The sequence below is a fragment of the Chaetura pelagica genome, unplaced genomic scaffold (genome assembly GCF_000747805.2).
Source record: "Chaetura pelagica isolate M959 unplaced genomic scaffold, ChaPel_1.0 scaffold677, whole genome shotgun sequence".
Lineage (NCBI taxonomy): Eukaryota > Metazoa > Chordata > Aves > Apodiformes > Apodidae > Chaetura > Chaetura pelagica.
This window is the reverse complement of record NW_009953987.1, coordinates 1-13,343: the sequence shown is the minus strand read 5'-3', so window position 1 is coordinate 13,343 and position 13,343 is coordinate 1. Positions and strand designations below refer to the sequence as shown.

General features: G+C 43.8%; 1 protein-coding gene across 1 annotated transcript in view; it reads right to left on the bottom strand.

The window, feature by feature from the left end:
• Positions 1-13,064, bottom strand: part of PRPF40A (PRP40 pre-mRNA processing factor 40 homolog A (S. cerevisiae)) — a 13,543-nt gene extending 479 nt beyond the window's left edge. The window contains exons 1-17 of the mRNA XM_010002248.1: positions 13,042-13,064; positions 12,360-12,668; positions 11,033-11,141; positions 10,464-10,528; positions 10,053-10,217; positions 9,620-9,728; positions 8,605-8,755; positions 7,697-7,830; positions 7,196-7,310; positions 6,947-7,038; positions 6,668-6,784; positions 5,706-5,843; positions 4,788-4,883; positions 3,199-3,285; positions 3,004-3,100; positions 2,820-2,881; positions 894-1,028 (exon numbers count right to left, since the gene is read on the bottom strand). Of these exons, the coding sequence (XP_010000550.1) occupies positions 894-1,028; positions 2,820-2,881; positions 3,004-3,100; positions 3,199-3,285; positions 4,788-4,883; positions 5,706-5,843; positions 6,668-6,784; positions 6,947-7,038; positions 7,196-7,310; positions 7,697-7,830; positions 8,605-8,755; positions 9,620-9,728; positions 10,053-10,217; positions 10,464-10,528; positions 11,033-11,141; positions 12,360-12,668; positions 13,042-13,064 (2,004 nt within the window). The remainder of the gene's footprint in view (positions 1-893; positions 1,029-2,819; positions 2,882-3,003; positions 3,101-3,198; positions 3,286-4,787; positions 4,884-5,705; positions 5,844-6,667; positions 6,785-6,946; positions 7,039-7,195; positions 7,311-7,696; positions 7,831-8,604; positions 8,756-9,619; positions 9,729-10,052; positions 10,218-10,463; positions 10,529-11,032; positions 11,142-12,359; positions 12,669-13,041) is intronic.
• Positions 13,065-13,343: the final 279 nt, after the last annotated feature.

The window sequence follows — 13,343 nt, the reverse complement described above, 5'->3', positions numbered from 1 at the left end:
CTGAACCACACCAGTTCATGTTCTCAACAAGACACTGCCATGCTATACCAGGGTAACTGTTTTTTTTCAAAGGCATCTGGAGGCCACAGCAGCTTATTTTGAGATATAAAAAGCAGGTATGTGTCCTCCCATCTCCTCTTGGATGGTGAGACCCTGGGGGCATTATCCAGGACACCACTACAATTTAACCAACCAGAGCAGGGCAAGGAATTCCCCCCCACACAGAGATCTCAAAGGTGCTGGACCAAAAGAAATCTTTTACATGCCTTGGACACTACTGCTCTAAGCCCCTTCCAAAACAAGCTACACACAGCAGCTCCCCAGCAAACAGCAGGGCTGCAGTGACATGCTCCCACAGGACTTCCCAACTTGAAGAGTGCAAGGATTGTGGAACTCTTGTTCCACTGGGATTTTCCAGCACCCTGGGATGGTGCCGTGGTCCCTCCAGTGTTCAGCCAGCTGTGCTGCCCAGCTCTGCTGAGCCCAGTCTGGCCAACTGGCTGGAGAAGAGAAGGGCAGCTCAGTCAGGAACATGACTGTGCCCCAGCACAGGCCAGGCTGCAGCTGTGCCTTAGAACAAGGTGCCTCACTCCCCCTTCACACCAGGGAGCAGCAAGAAGGAGCATTTCATCCAACAGCAATTTCACAGATCGATAAAAAGCCACTAAATGAGGGAACAGGACCTGTATGGTGCAGCTCTGCTTGAGCACTTGGCCCTTTTCATCCGTAAATGGGACATAAACAGAGCTCTAGCACCTTATACAAAACACCCCACCCTAGCACCCTGCAGGTACATGGAGCCCAAAGCAGCAGATAAAGAGGAAACAGGGAAACTTAGCACCCTGCAGGTACATGGAGCCCAAAGCAGATAAAGAGGAAACAGGGAAACTCACAGAATCTTTTCCAGGCCGCTTTTTAGTAGGAGATTTATGCTTTGATTCAGATCTCTGTCTTGCTCTGTCCTTCTCACCATCTCTCTCTCTTTCTTTTTTGTCTTTTTCTCGCTCAACATCTGACTCTGGTGAATCCTGTGTAAAGAAAGGGGGAAAAGATTCATATTAAATATTTCAAATATTAATTTGCAGAATAACCACACCTCAGAAAAGTCTGACTTCATTTAAATACAGACCACATGCTCCAAGTGGTTAGTAATCAAGCACATCCTGCACTGTAAACTAAGTACTGCAAAAACATCACTGAAGTGATGTGAAAAGCAAAAGGGAGAGAGGTTTGTTCCCTACAGAACATTCCCCAGTCTCTCTCCCTGCCCAGAGGGGTCACCCTGGATGTCCTACATCAAACCTCTTCCCTGCACAAATGCCACTGATTCCACAAGATCTCTGGAGAGGGTGAAATCTGGGAAAGATTCTTTGGCTTCATGGCTGCTCAGCCATACCTGCATGCTTTAAGGCTGCTGGGCTTCTATCCTGGGCATTAACCTCACTGTGAGGGATCAGGTGGCACAACTGTGGGTTTATTCCACAGTATTGTTAAGCTGATGTGGCCCTGGTTTTGTCCCAGCCCTTTGATGCTCACATCTGACCCCAGGGCTAACAGTCACTGTTCCCTCCTTGGGAACACTGCCCACTGCTCAGAAATTACAGAAGAATTCTTCAGTTTGAGAGTTTTGAGTTCAGAGACTCAAACTGCTTTCTTTACCCAGGGGGAAAAAAGTACTCTTGGGCCTGAAGTGCTCGAGTGGAAGTTCCCTCCTGCTCTGAGGTCCTTTGGGTGCTCCAGTGCATTCCATGTCAGAGTTTCTGACGCAGCCCTGACACTCAGGCACACACAGGCATTGGAAAATGACTCAGGGATGTAGAATGCTGAGGTTATTTTGCGCAAAATGTGTTCTGTATAAATACACACAAGGGAAAACTGCAGTCTGAGGCACAGCTGGTGCCACAGGCAGAACTGAGCAAGGGCATCCTGCAGTAACCAGGAGTCATCAGGAGGTTCAGGGAGTGTCTCATGTACATCACCAACTTGGCAGAGGAGACCTGAGGTGTATACAGATAACTGGAACTAAGGAATGCAGGGGGTGATTAAGAACAACCAAAATCAAGAAGACTGATGGCCAAACCAGTCTGGGGCAGTTGGAGCTGCAGAAGTTGTGATATTGTGTCCTTCAGGTGAACTTAGCTCATTATCATGTCATTATAACACTAAAAATCACACCCCCAGGTCATAAAGACCCCTGCTGAAGACACTTCACCTGAGCATGTGTGACAGTTGAAATAGTGATGTAACCATAAGATAACTCTGGGTAAATCACTGACCAATCACTACAGGGAGGATGGACTTGGAAACTTACTAACTCAATAGTTTTGTATATAAATGTCATGGAAAATCTCAATTTGGGTGCTGGATTTGTGGGAAGGCACCAAGCACCCAGCTGTGTACAGACCTGCAACAAATAACAATGTCTCTTTCCTAGACCTGGTCCTTTCCTATGCATTTTGGGAGTGATCTTAAAACAGAAACACAGGGAATGATGCTCAGCAGAAGGCAAAAGGAGAAGGTGGGCAGGGATTCCCCCAGGGAGAGGGAATGCCAAAGACTTGCCATGATAAACAGCAACCACCAGGATACTAGTACAGCCCTTTCCATCTGCTTGCCCAGCTGCAGTTAAAACCCCCACATTCAGCAGTCCTAAATGGTTTAATATAAAGGTGCATCAAACAGAAAGTTCCTGTGTTCCCAGTACCCTCCTCACACAGTCCCTCTTACCAAGCTGGCTGGATCATCCCAGACACCTAAAAAGGATTATTGAACCCATCAGGTGCCAAATTGTGAACTCAAAGGAAGTCAACCGCACTTACAGACTTATGTCTTCTCTTCTTGCTCTTTTTCTTGTGTTTTTTCGACTTCTTGTAACTTCTCTCTGCAGACACAGGGGAGAAACAAAAGCAGGACAATGGTGAAGACCCTGCAGTCAAACCTCAGCCCTCAGCTAAAAGCCAACAATGGCTTTTGTTCAAAGCCAACACCAAGCAGATCCCGTACCGGATTCTGCGCTGGAAGAACGCTCCGAGGCCGATCTGGATTCTGAACGTTGCCTTTTCTTCTTGGAATGGCTGTCGTCGTCCTCAGACTCTGAGCCCTTGGGGCACAAATCCAGGGGGGATTATTATTATTAGCAAGGTGACAGGATCAGCAGCAGTGACAGGAGTGGATTTGAAGGCACTGTGAAACACTCACCGAGCGGGAACGCGATCGCTTCCTGTGATGCTTTTTGGACTTCTTAGAATGTTTCTTGTTCTTGGAGTGATGATGCTGACACTCGTGCTGGAGGACAAGAAAAGACAAAGATTACCAGTGGTCTACAGGATGCAGCAAGGAACTGTCAGGGTGATTCTCATCAGCCACAAAGGCATCCATGTCTCACAGTGGTTTAAGTGGCCTGGCAGGGTGTTGATGCCTGTAAGAGGAACTAGAGAGAGGGTCTTTAGGCCCCTAAAGCACCTGGGAGGGCCAGAACACAGAGGGGTCAGGATTTCCTCCCACCTCCTGCCATCCTCTATGCAAGCCAGGAGAACTAGAAGCTCATCCCCCTTTTTCTTCCTGTGCCTTCTTCCTTGCTGCTGCTCAGAGGTTGCTCCAGCTTGCCAGGTGCTCTCCAGAATCCAACTCCATCAGGTGTGAGGAGCCATGGGCCCCTCTCCTGAGCCAGCCTTGCCCCAAGAGACCCTCACCCATCTCCTCCTGCCATCCTCGAGATCCATTTTGTCTAGGTTTATAAACCTGTTCTTTCCCCAACACGTTACTCCCTTTTCTGTGTTACAGCCAATTTGTTCCAGTTTCAATTTCCAACCTTTAAGTCTCTCTTCCTTATTCCCCTTTTATCCACCCTTGGGAGGTTGGAGGGGTGAAGAGGGAGCAATTCTGCCCTCTGGTTTTGGTTTGCCCTGACCACTAAACCAGGACAAGTGGGTAAGAATAAAAAACAAGCCACACATTTATTGTGTCCAAACCCAGTATTGCCACGTTAAGGTTGTACTAACAAGCACCTAGGAAGCAGGAGACACAGCTTCTGCTGCCTGGATCCCAGTGCTTCCCAGGTAAAGATGGGAGATGGCCTGGGACACACTGCCTGCCTGGCTTTGCCAAATGTGATGCTCTGAAATGAAGCCACTTCAAAAATTCCTTGCAAACTCCAGAAAAGGAAACAAAAAAAAACCCCAAAGATTACGTGCTGCAAAATCAGGTCTCACTGTCTAGGGAAAACCAGCTCCTTATTCAACAAGAATGCCTGGTTGAAACTGCTGCAGCTTCACTCGTGCCATGGCCCAGCCAAAAATCAGGACTGAAACCAAACCACATCCTCCTCCTCAGGCACAGCAGCAGAACTGGCTGCAGTAAAAAGCAAAAAAAGGACATCTGCAGTGCTTAGCATGTTCTTAAAGTTCCAGATGTGTAGTGAGTAAAATACTGCAGAAGTTCTATTTCCAATTCCATCACTTTCTGTATGAAAACACAGCAATAAACCACTTTTCTAAAATAAACCAGGGAATGTTGATACCACCTTCTGAAAAGGCTTGTAGGGAAGCAGAGTAAAAGAACAAATAGGTATCAAACAACATCAAATAACTGTAGCATGTTTCTTCAGTTCCTTACTTTCAAGATGAGGTTTTAATATCCATTGCTTTTAGGTAACACACAATGCCCACTGTGGCAGGAATCAGCAGAATTCTGGTAAATCCCTCTCCCTTCCCAAAGAATTGAAGGGCAAATCAACTAGGAATTTTTTTGTATATTCTCTAATCAGGAAAAAATAAAATAATAATTACCTCTAGTACATGCATGAAATCTTTAAATATTCTTTTTCTTTCAGACTCCAGAGTGATGTCTTCAAATGCTGGTTCCTTCACAAATCTATCTCTGATCTGTAAGAAAAATGGGAATGAAATATTAATGTGAAATACAGCCATTCAGACATAAAAGCAATAATGATATAGGACATATGATTGTCATGACTGAAAAAGCCATTGTGCAGTTACAGAAGCACAGGATCTTTCTGGTTGGAAAAGACCTTTTAAGATCACAGTGTCCAACAATCATTAGCTCAACTCTAGCAACCATTACCCAACTCTACCAACTATAACTCAACTCAACCAACCATAACCAAACTCTACCCAGTCCAGTGCTAAACCCTGTCCCTCAGCACCACATCTACATGTCTCTCAAACACCTCCAGGGATGGAGACTCAACCACCTCCCTAGGCAGCCTGTCCCAGTGTTTAATTACCCTTGCAGTGAAAAAAATTTTCCTAATATCCAATCTAGACCTCCCCTGGCACAACTGGAGCCCATTTCCTATTGTCCTTACAAGGCTGAACTTCTTAAAGCCAGCTTCTTGATACAAAGCACACTCTGAGAGGACAGATTTTAAAGGTTATCTTAACCAGGACAAAATTACATGAAGTCTGGGGGCCTCATGTGATTATTGTTTGGGGGTGGTGGTGTTTGTTGGTTGGTCGGCTTAAAGGGTTGTATGGTTTTGTTTTAAATTGTGTTCAAATGAAATTATGACTGAAGTTATTCACATCAAATCTCACTGAATGACAGGATGATTTTTCCAGGTCTAAGCTGTATTACCAAAACCACTAAGAGCTCAAGAGAATCCAGGTTGACTCAGAAACACATGAGCATGCAGCAGCCTGCTCAGGGCATCTGGAGAGACACTGATAACTCGGTGTGATACCTACATCTTCCCAGACAGCATCCAGCTCAATGGGAGGAGTAGCTTGTTTCAACATGCTCTTGAAGGCAGACTCCTTCCTCTTCATCTTGCGAGCTTCTTCTTTTTCTCTCTCTCTCTCACGGGCTTCTGCCTTTTCTAGCAGCTAGAGCACAGACAAGCCATGAGATCATTTGGAAGGTATCAAAGTGAACCATTCATAAAGACTTCAGCTGACTGCAGTTTTTGGGAAGCCAAACAGTTCACCTTTGGAGTTTTCTACTTGGGCATACAGGAAAATTAACCAATTACTTATTTTTTACAGCAAGCAATTTCTGATCTCAAATAGAATCTAAAATAGAATCAGAGAATCTTAGAATCCCAGACTGGTTTGGGTTGGAAGGGACCTTAAAGGTCATTTAGTTCCACCCACTACATGGGCAGGGACACCTCCCACCAGCCCAGGCTGCTCCAAGCCCCATCCAACCTGCCCTTCAACACTGCCAGGGATGGGGCAGCCACAGCTTCCCTGGGCAACCTGTTTCAGTGTCTCAGCACCCCCACATTGAAGAATTTCCTCCTAATGTCTCACCTAAATGTCCCCTCTTCCAGCTCTGATCCATGACCCCTCATGCTCTCCCTACAAGCTTGTCAAAAGTCCCTCCCCCAACAGAGTTAATGCATCATGCAATGCAATGATTACAGAAACACACACCAAAAATCCCTCAAGAGAAAAGTCACAAATATAGGAGAGAACATTCCTTAATTCCCAGCACAGAATTTCCCAAGTTGAAATGTTTATGTTTTCAAGAAAGATACACCTCTGCAATCTGTCTTTGGGGAACTGATTTGAGGATAAGCAACAATAAAGCACAGCACCTCTCTCAAATATTATGAAAGCAGCCACAGCAATAGATTGAAAAGAAATGCCAGTTCTTGTTTTGACAAGAGATTTCATAAGTTTGAGCACTCCTATGTATTAATACTTACACTGTTGAAAGCCAGCTTGATATTTCCTGCATCTAAAGTAGTAGCTCTTTTAGTTGAACTGATGACCGTAACAAAATCTTCAAAAGATGTATTGACTTCCACCACAAACCCTTTATCCTGTAAGAAAATTGCTTCTTTGGCATCAGGCAGGCCAGGAGCTCAGGCACATGACATTAACACAAACTGAAATCCCATCTCCCAGGAGCAAAGAGTTCACTTGAACGATACACTTGGCATTAAAAGAAGGCAGCCCCACAATGGAGCACTGTCCCCTCTCACCTTTAAGATATCCTTTATTATCTTCTTTTCATCATGGTAACGTGCCTTCAAGTCTTCAACATAGAACTTGAAAAGATCAAGTGCTGTTGATCCTGATGAAAAAACTAGATAAGTCAAAAGCTAGCTCTAATAAAAGAGCTGCATTTTTTTAGGCATTTAGAAAACATACAAACAACCCTGCTTTGTTCTGCCCCAAATCCAAGACCTGTACCTTTCTTTCTACAGGGCTGGAAGGGACAGTGTTCTTACCAGGTTGACCAAGCATGTTGGTGAATCTGATGTCAGAGCTGATGGTTGGGTACAACTCCATCCAAGAGGACATGGAATGTAGTTGGCCATGCTCGTGCAGCTCATCTAAAAATAGCTACAAAACACAAGTCAAATGGCAATTTGTTGTCACTCATCATACTTTTGCTTGGCTAACAGCTGGAATGGATACTTCTGGTAACTGGAACTCCAGTTTGTTAAATCACAACTGAAAAGTAGTTTTATACATTGTTGCTTCTTCCTGCCTTCCTCCACCACCTGCAGTGTTCCCACTGCACTTCCCTTCTGCTCAGACCCATTTCCCTTGACTTTCCCCCCACTCCTGCAGCTTCCTGGCAAACAGATGTAGGACACAGCAGACAAAATGCCACAGCCCTGATAGCTGACACCTTACACATACCCATTAGCCTACCCCAAGAAATAAAAACTGCACAGAACACCTGAGCCAGGTGTGGCCAGGACAGGACAAGGAAGCCCACCAACCTGGAAGGATTCTCTGTTCTTGCGCTGCCGCCTCCTTTCTCTAAGCAAACTCTTCTGTTTTTCTTCTTCCTCCTCTTTTTCCAGTGCCCTGATATGTTCCTCGAAACAGATCAGCGCATCCTCCTTATCCATGTCTAGCAACAGATAACAAGAGTGACAATCAGGTATTTCTCCCCACTCACTGTGTTCAGTTCCTGTGAGAGAAGAGCTGGCTGCCAGTTGCCCTGCAGGAGGAAGCCTCACTGAGCACTGACACACCAGGTGATCTGCACAGCAGCAGAACCCAGCCTGGAGAAATGATCCCTGCCAAACCAGAGCCCAGCAGCCTCTGTGAGAAAACACCACGTGTGAGCACTGGTGCATCTCCCCACACTGCCACAGGTGTCTTAAAAACACAGAGGGCAGAACAGAGAGCGTTCTGTCCAGTGCTTCAGCAGCTGTGTCAGTGGACACAGTGCTCTTCAAACACAGCACCAGCTCGTTTGTAAGAAACGTGTGCTCATCATGGAGAAACTGCCTCTGACTCCAGCTAAGTAAACCCAGTCACTTCCCTAGGGAAGCAAACACAGCAGGGTCTCACTGGAGCAGAAGGTGGGGTAAGCAACTGCAACACAGATTGCATTGTCAAATACTACTTCACATTTCAAAGGCAACAATCCCTAAGGCAGTTCAATCCCCACAAAAAGGTTATCCTTTGCTTTATCATTAAGATGAATCAGTCATGACTTGTGAAGCTGATTCTGCTTCCTAGGAACTAAACAAGACAGGATCCTCTACACAAGTCTGCTCAGCAGCTCCTATAGCTGCTCAGGACTGGGCAAGAGGAAGCCAGACCCAGTCAGGAGCCTCCATTGCTGAAGAGAAACCCACCCCATCTTCCAAAAGAAACACATGGATGTTTTACATACTCTGAAGTTCCTCATCTTCTGCAAATGTAGGATTGTCCATCAGATACTGCTGAGCCTCTGACCAAGTAGTACAGTAAGTGACATTAGCCATATTATCTAGTATGTTCTTCAGAGCTTCCCAGTTCCTCTTCCTTAACTGTTTGGCTTGTTCCTGAGCAGAAAATGCATTTTCTTTCTTAGTTTTGTACAGACAGAAACACACAACCCCTCAAGTTTGTTCTCCAAGAAAACACAAAACTAACCTTTCATTTACACATAAAGCAGTGCAATACCATTTGGACCTACATGCAATTTTTGCATACTAGAAATGGAGCACATTGCAAAATTAACAATAAAATGTCAATGAAAACAAAGACCTTTCAAAGGAACTGCTGTGGTATCTGCCACACACAGACAAGCCAGGGGTTGCCTGGCAGACTGCAACGAACCAGGGAGAGTTAACCAGAGCCAGCTGCTCCCAACATGCTTGCCCAGTGCCAGAGAGATGGCTTCTCAGGAAACCCTGCTCTCCAAAATGTTACCCTGCAGCAGTCAGTCCCACTGCTGCAGCTGTGTACTGTGCAGGAACAGAATCTGTTCATCTCCCTGCTAACTCCATCCCATACCCCTCATGTACTGTACAATGAGAAATAAGGAACAACGTCTCCAAATTCACCTCAACAAAACCAGTCACAGTTTTGAAGACTTCCACCAATGCTTTTTTCCTTGGTCCCTGGACCCATCACAACTTGCCAAACTGGAGCTCCCTATCCATAGTGTCTCATAGTTCCCCTTCCCTTCTTTTCCCTCTCCCTTTGGAGAGGGTAAGCTGACCTGAAACCCATAAGCAGTGTATGCTCCACAGGAGTGCAGCAGCGTTATCAGATGCTTCTCCAGGCCTTTCCTGCAGATCCCTCCCCTTTGTGACTGTCCCTGAACAACACTCTGAACTGCATGGCTTGTAGGATTTCCTTCCTAAGAGCCAGAAACTAATTTACAGATAACAAGTGAAAAGGTAAGTTTGAAAGAAAGTTACCTTTTCTTTCTTAGACAGGAAAAACAAGACATCTTCATAAATTTCAAGACGGTCACGCTCAGAGATTGCATTCCAGACTTCCATCTCCCCAAACATTTGTTCAGCTTTTCTGTACAAAGCAAAAAAAAAAAGCATACAACCATTTACTGGTGAACATCAGCTTAAATTGCCCCATCAGCTTACAGTAGCATTCATGAACTGGCTTGTAAGTAGCAAAGCTTTCTTAGGACATCACCCTCATTTTCAATCTTGGGAAACATTTTCTGTGCCATCTTTTTATCTTTTATAAACAAAGGAAACAGTTAAAAAATGTGAATATATGGCTTTTGCAGGCTGAGCACATATTAAGGTTAGCATTCCCTAAGAGCAACACTTGATTATGATTAACATGGCAACCTTAAAAGGCTGGAACTCCATTTCTTACTGCTCTTACTTGTATCTTGTAGTGGATGTCATCTTCTCATGGTTTTCAAGGAAACGCTGGAAGGATTCCTTAGCTTCTTTGTATTTGGATCTTGCTTCTTCTTTCTCTTCTTTCTCTGTTTGAACTTTGTAAGCATTAAAGGCTTGCTTTTTTTCACTTAATTTTGCCAAAGCACTTCATGCCAAAGAAAAAGGAAACAACAAAGTCAATTATACAAAAGGGAATTCAATGAAAAAAACAAAACCAAAGAATCACATCTTCTCCAAATGAAAAAATCAGGCTAGGACTTGCATTTCTTGCAAGGAACAGAGTTCCCTGACAATGCTACACATTCACAGATGCACAAATGTTTACTAAAATAATAAAGAGTTATGGCAGGTATTTGTGTAGAAGTTTAAGGAGGAAAGAATGAAGCAGTACCTGTATCTAGGATCATTAATGATCATTTTCATAGCTTGCTCCCAAGAAGCATTGGACGGTACTCGCTGTGAAAAAATGAAATCATTAACTAATTAGATTTGGAATCAACATCCAACAATGACCAATTCCTTACAAAATAGCCCTTAGGGGAAAAAAAAAAAACAGGCACTAAGCTTTTGAGGTTAAGAAAACATTCTGATGTCACAATTAAAAAAACAATATAATATTAACAGTCAACAAGGAAACTGAAACAAGGAACTTTGGGGATTATTGCCATTTCTACAGTAAATTCTTCTGGAAGTTTGTCTCCTACACAACTATATTGACCCTCCACACAAAACACAGATTCCATACACTCAGAGGGAAAGCCAAAGCCTCATTTTGCTCCCATTTCATCCCCACCTTTAAAACAAAGATAAGTAAGTGTCTTCCCCGTTTTTTGTCTAGTACAAAAGTCCTCTTCCACACCAGTGACAAACTCTTCATACACACACAAGAAGATCCAGCAATTTCTGGCAAATGCAGGTTTTTTAGCTCTTTAAAGCATTAAGAGTAATTGACTGAAATACCTTTTCTTTTAACAGCTCTTTAAATGCTTGCTTTGCTTCTTCCTTTGTATTCCAGGTGTAGGTTTTTTTAACTGGTTGGGCATCTTCATCCTCCTTCTTTGAAGCAGCACTAGACACAAAAATCAGTGATTTAATTATTTCAGCAATTGTTGTCCTAAGTTAGAGCCACTGAAGGGTCATAAACCACAATAACCAGAGAGACCATGTCTTTAAAATGGCAACTCAAAGGAAAGTATCAATGTAACACATGAGAAACAGCACAGTTTGTACAAGACTCTTCCTTACAGACACCACACAAGACTGATTAATAAAAGCAAACTACTGCAGAAAAATATTCTCTCTTATGCAATTGGCCACCTGCTCAAGTTACCTAGAAATTATTCATAAAAATCTAACGTTGAAATTTAGCAGGAATATTTTAATTTAGATGTGATATAAAAATGTATAGCAGAGTCCCTAAAAATAGACCTTTTGCTCTAAATTATGCCCTGCTGGCTGTAGTCCCTCACAGCATGTTTCTTTGTTGTTTGAATTATAAAAATCACAAGCTCTAATTCTCCACATAATTCTCCATTATGAAAAGCCAAAGGATCTCATTTCTGGTGGAACACATGAAGGTGTGTTTAGGATTGCACTTCCTTCTAAGGACAGCCAATTGCACAGGTCTGAAGAGGAAACATGCAGGGTAAGTATATAATGTTACCCTGGGAAACCTTTAGAGCCATGGAAAATTTATGGAATGTTCAATGCTACTCATGTCCTCTGTAGAGTTTGAGAGCTTTGGGAGAGGGCTGGCAAGGGGAGGGCAATAATTTTTCTAAAAAGAGATTTAATACTTCTTTCTTTCTTACTGTTCCACTCTTGCCAGTCTAAGACCCTGGTTCTAGTTGCTTATAATTTAGCAAGATGTGAATCACTGATCAGTAATTCTCTGGGTTATGTATCTGCTTCAGCTAAAACTGTACCAAAAAGCCAGCCTGTGTCTGAGAATGACATGAGGGGGAGGAATAAACTCTTGTCAGAGTGGTGAGGCACTGGAACAGGTTTTCCAGGGAAGCTGTGGCTGCCCCATCCCTGGAAGTGTTCAAGGGCAATTGGATGGGGCTTGGAGCAACCTGGTCTAGTAGGAGGTGTCCCTAGGTGATCTTTAAGGTCCCTTCTGACCCAAACCAGTCTGGGATTCTCTGATTCTATGATTCATGCTCACATTTCACTGAAGAAATAGCTCACTGCCAAAGCAGCCTGGCCACCTACAACTGAAGATAAACCAGATCCTACAAGAAACACAAAGCTGCAGCAAAGCCACGTGCTTTGTAATTTCACTTACTCTCCTGAGGCCTCTTGCTTGGAAGAGTCATCTGCTGCATTAGCTGCAGCTTCTCCACTCTGGTCCTGCCCAGCAGGTGCAGAAGCTGCTTGTCCCTGCTCCTCAGCCGTTGCCGTGCCAGAATTCTCGTTTTCTGCCCCAGAAGAGGCTGCAGCAGATTCCCCTTCCGAGGCTGCTGGTGCTGCAGCAGCAGCAGTGGTGGTGGTCGCAGCTGCAGCTGTTTCAGCAGCAGTGGTGGCTGTGGTGGTTGTGTTTGTTGCCTCAGCAGCTGAAGCAGCCGTTGTGGGAGTGGAGTCGTCAGGCTTGACGCTACAGGGGTCAAAACCAGGGACAGTCACACACAAGCATGAGACAACTTAGTGGTTGAGAGCAACCCGCTGTTTAAACAAGTTAGTAAAGTTAATACAGTGGGAAATGACAGGTCTAGGTGCAGTTACAAAGACTTCTCAGAAGAACACAAACCCATCTTAGCTCAGAGAAAATAAAAACTTGACTGGAACTGTGTATCAGTCCCTTCAGTTACAAAGGGACCTAGAACACATTCTTCCAGTGTTTATATATTAAGCCACTATTTGGAATTTAAAGCTGCAAGGAGAATGACTTAAGATTCAAGGAACAGATCTCATTTTTAGGAAACAGGCAGCTTGAAGTAAAAAACATTGGCAGACCATTAAAAACATACCTGTTTTCTTCAGCTTTAATCATCGCTAGAGGAGAAAGAGAAAAAACAAATCAAAATATATCTTCAAAAATAGTTTATGTATGCAAGGTAAAGACTCTACATGATGCCATACAGGCACAGCTTGAAATGTTTTTCTTACCAGCAATAATTTGAATATTTGTGCCCTTTAAAGACTGAAATCTATACAGACTCAAACAAAATTTAGAAATCCCATTAAAGACTACAGCATATAAATGACAACTTTTTGGTTTAAAATTATTCCAAAGACCATTTTTAAGAACTATTACTTTTACTTTTAACTA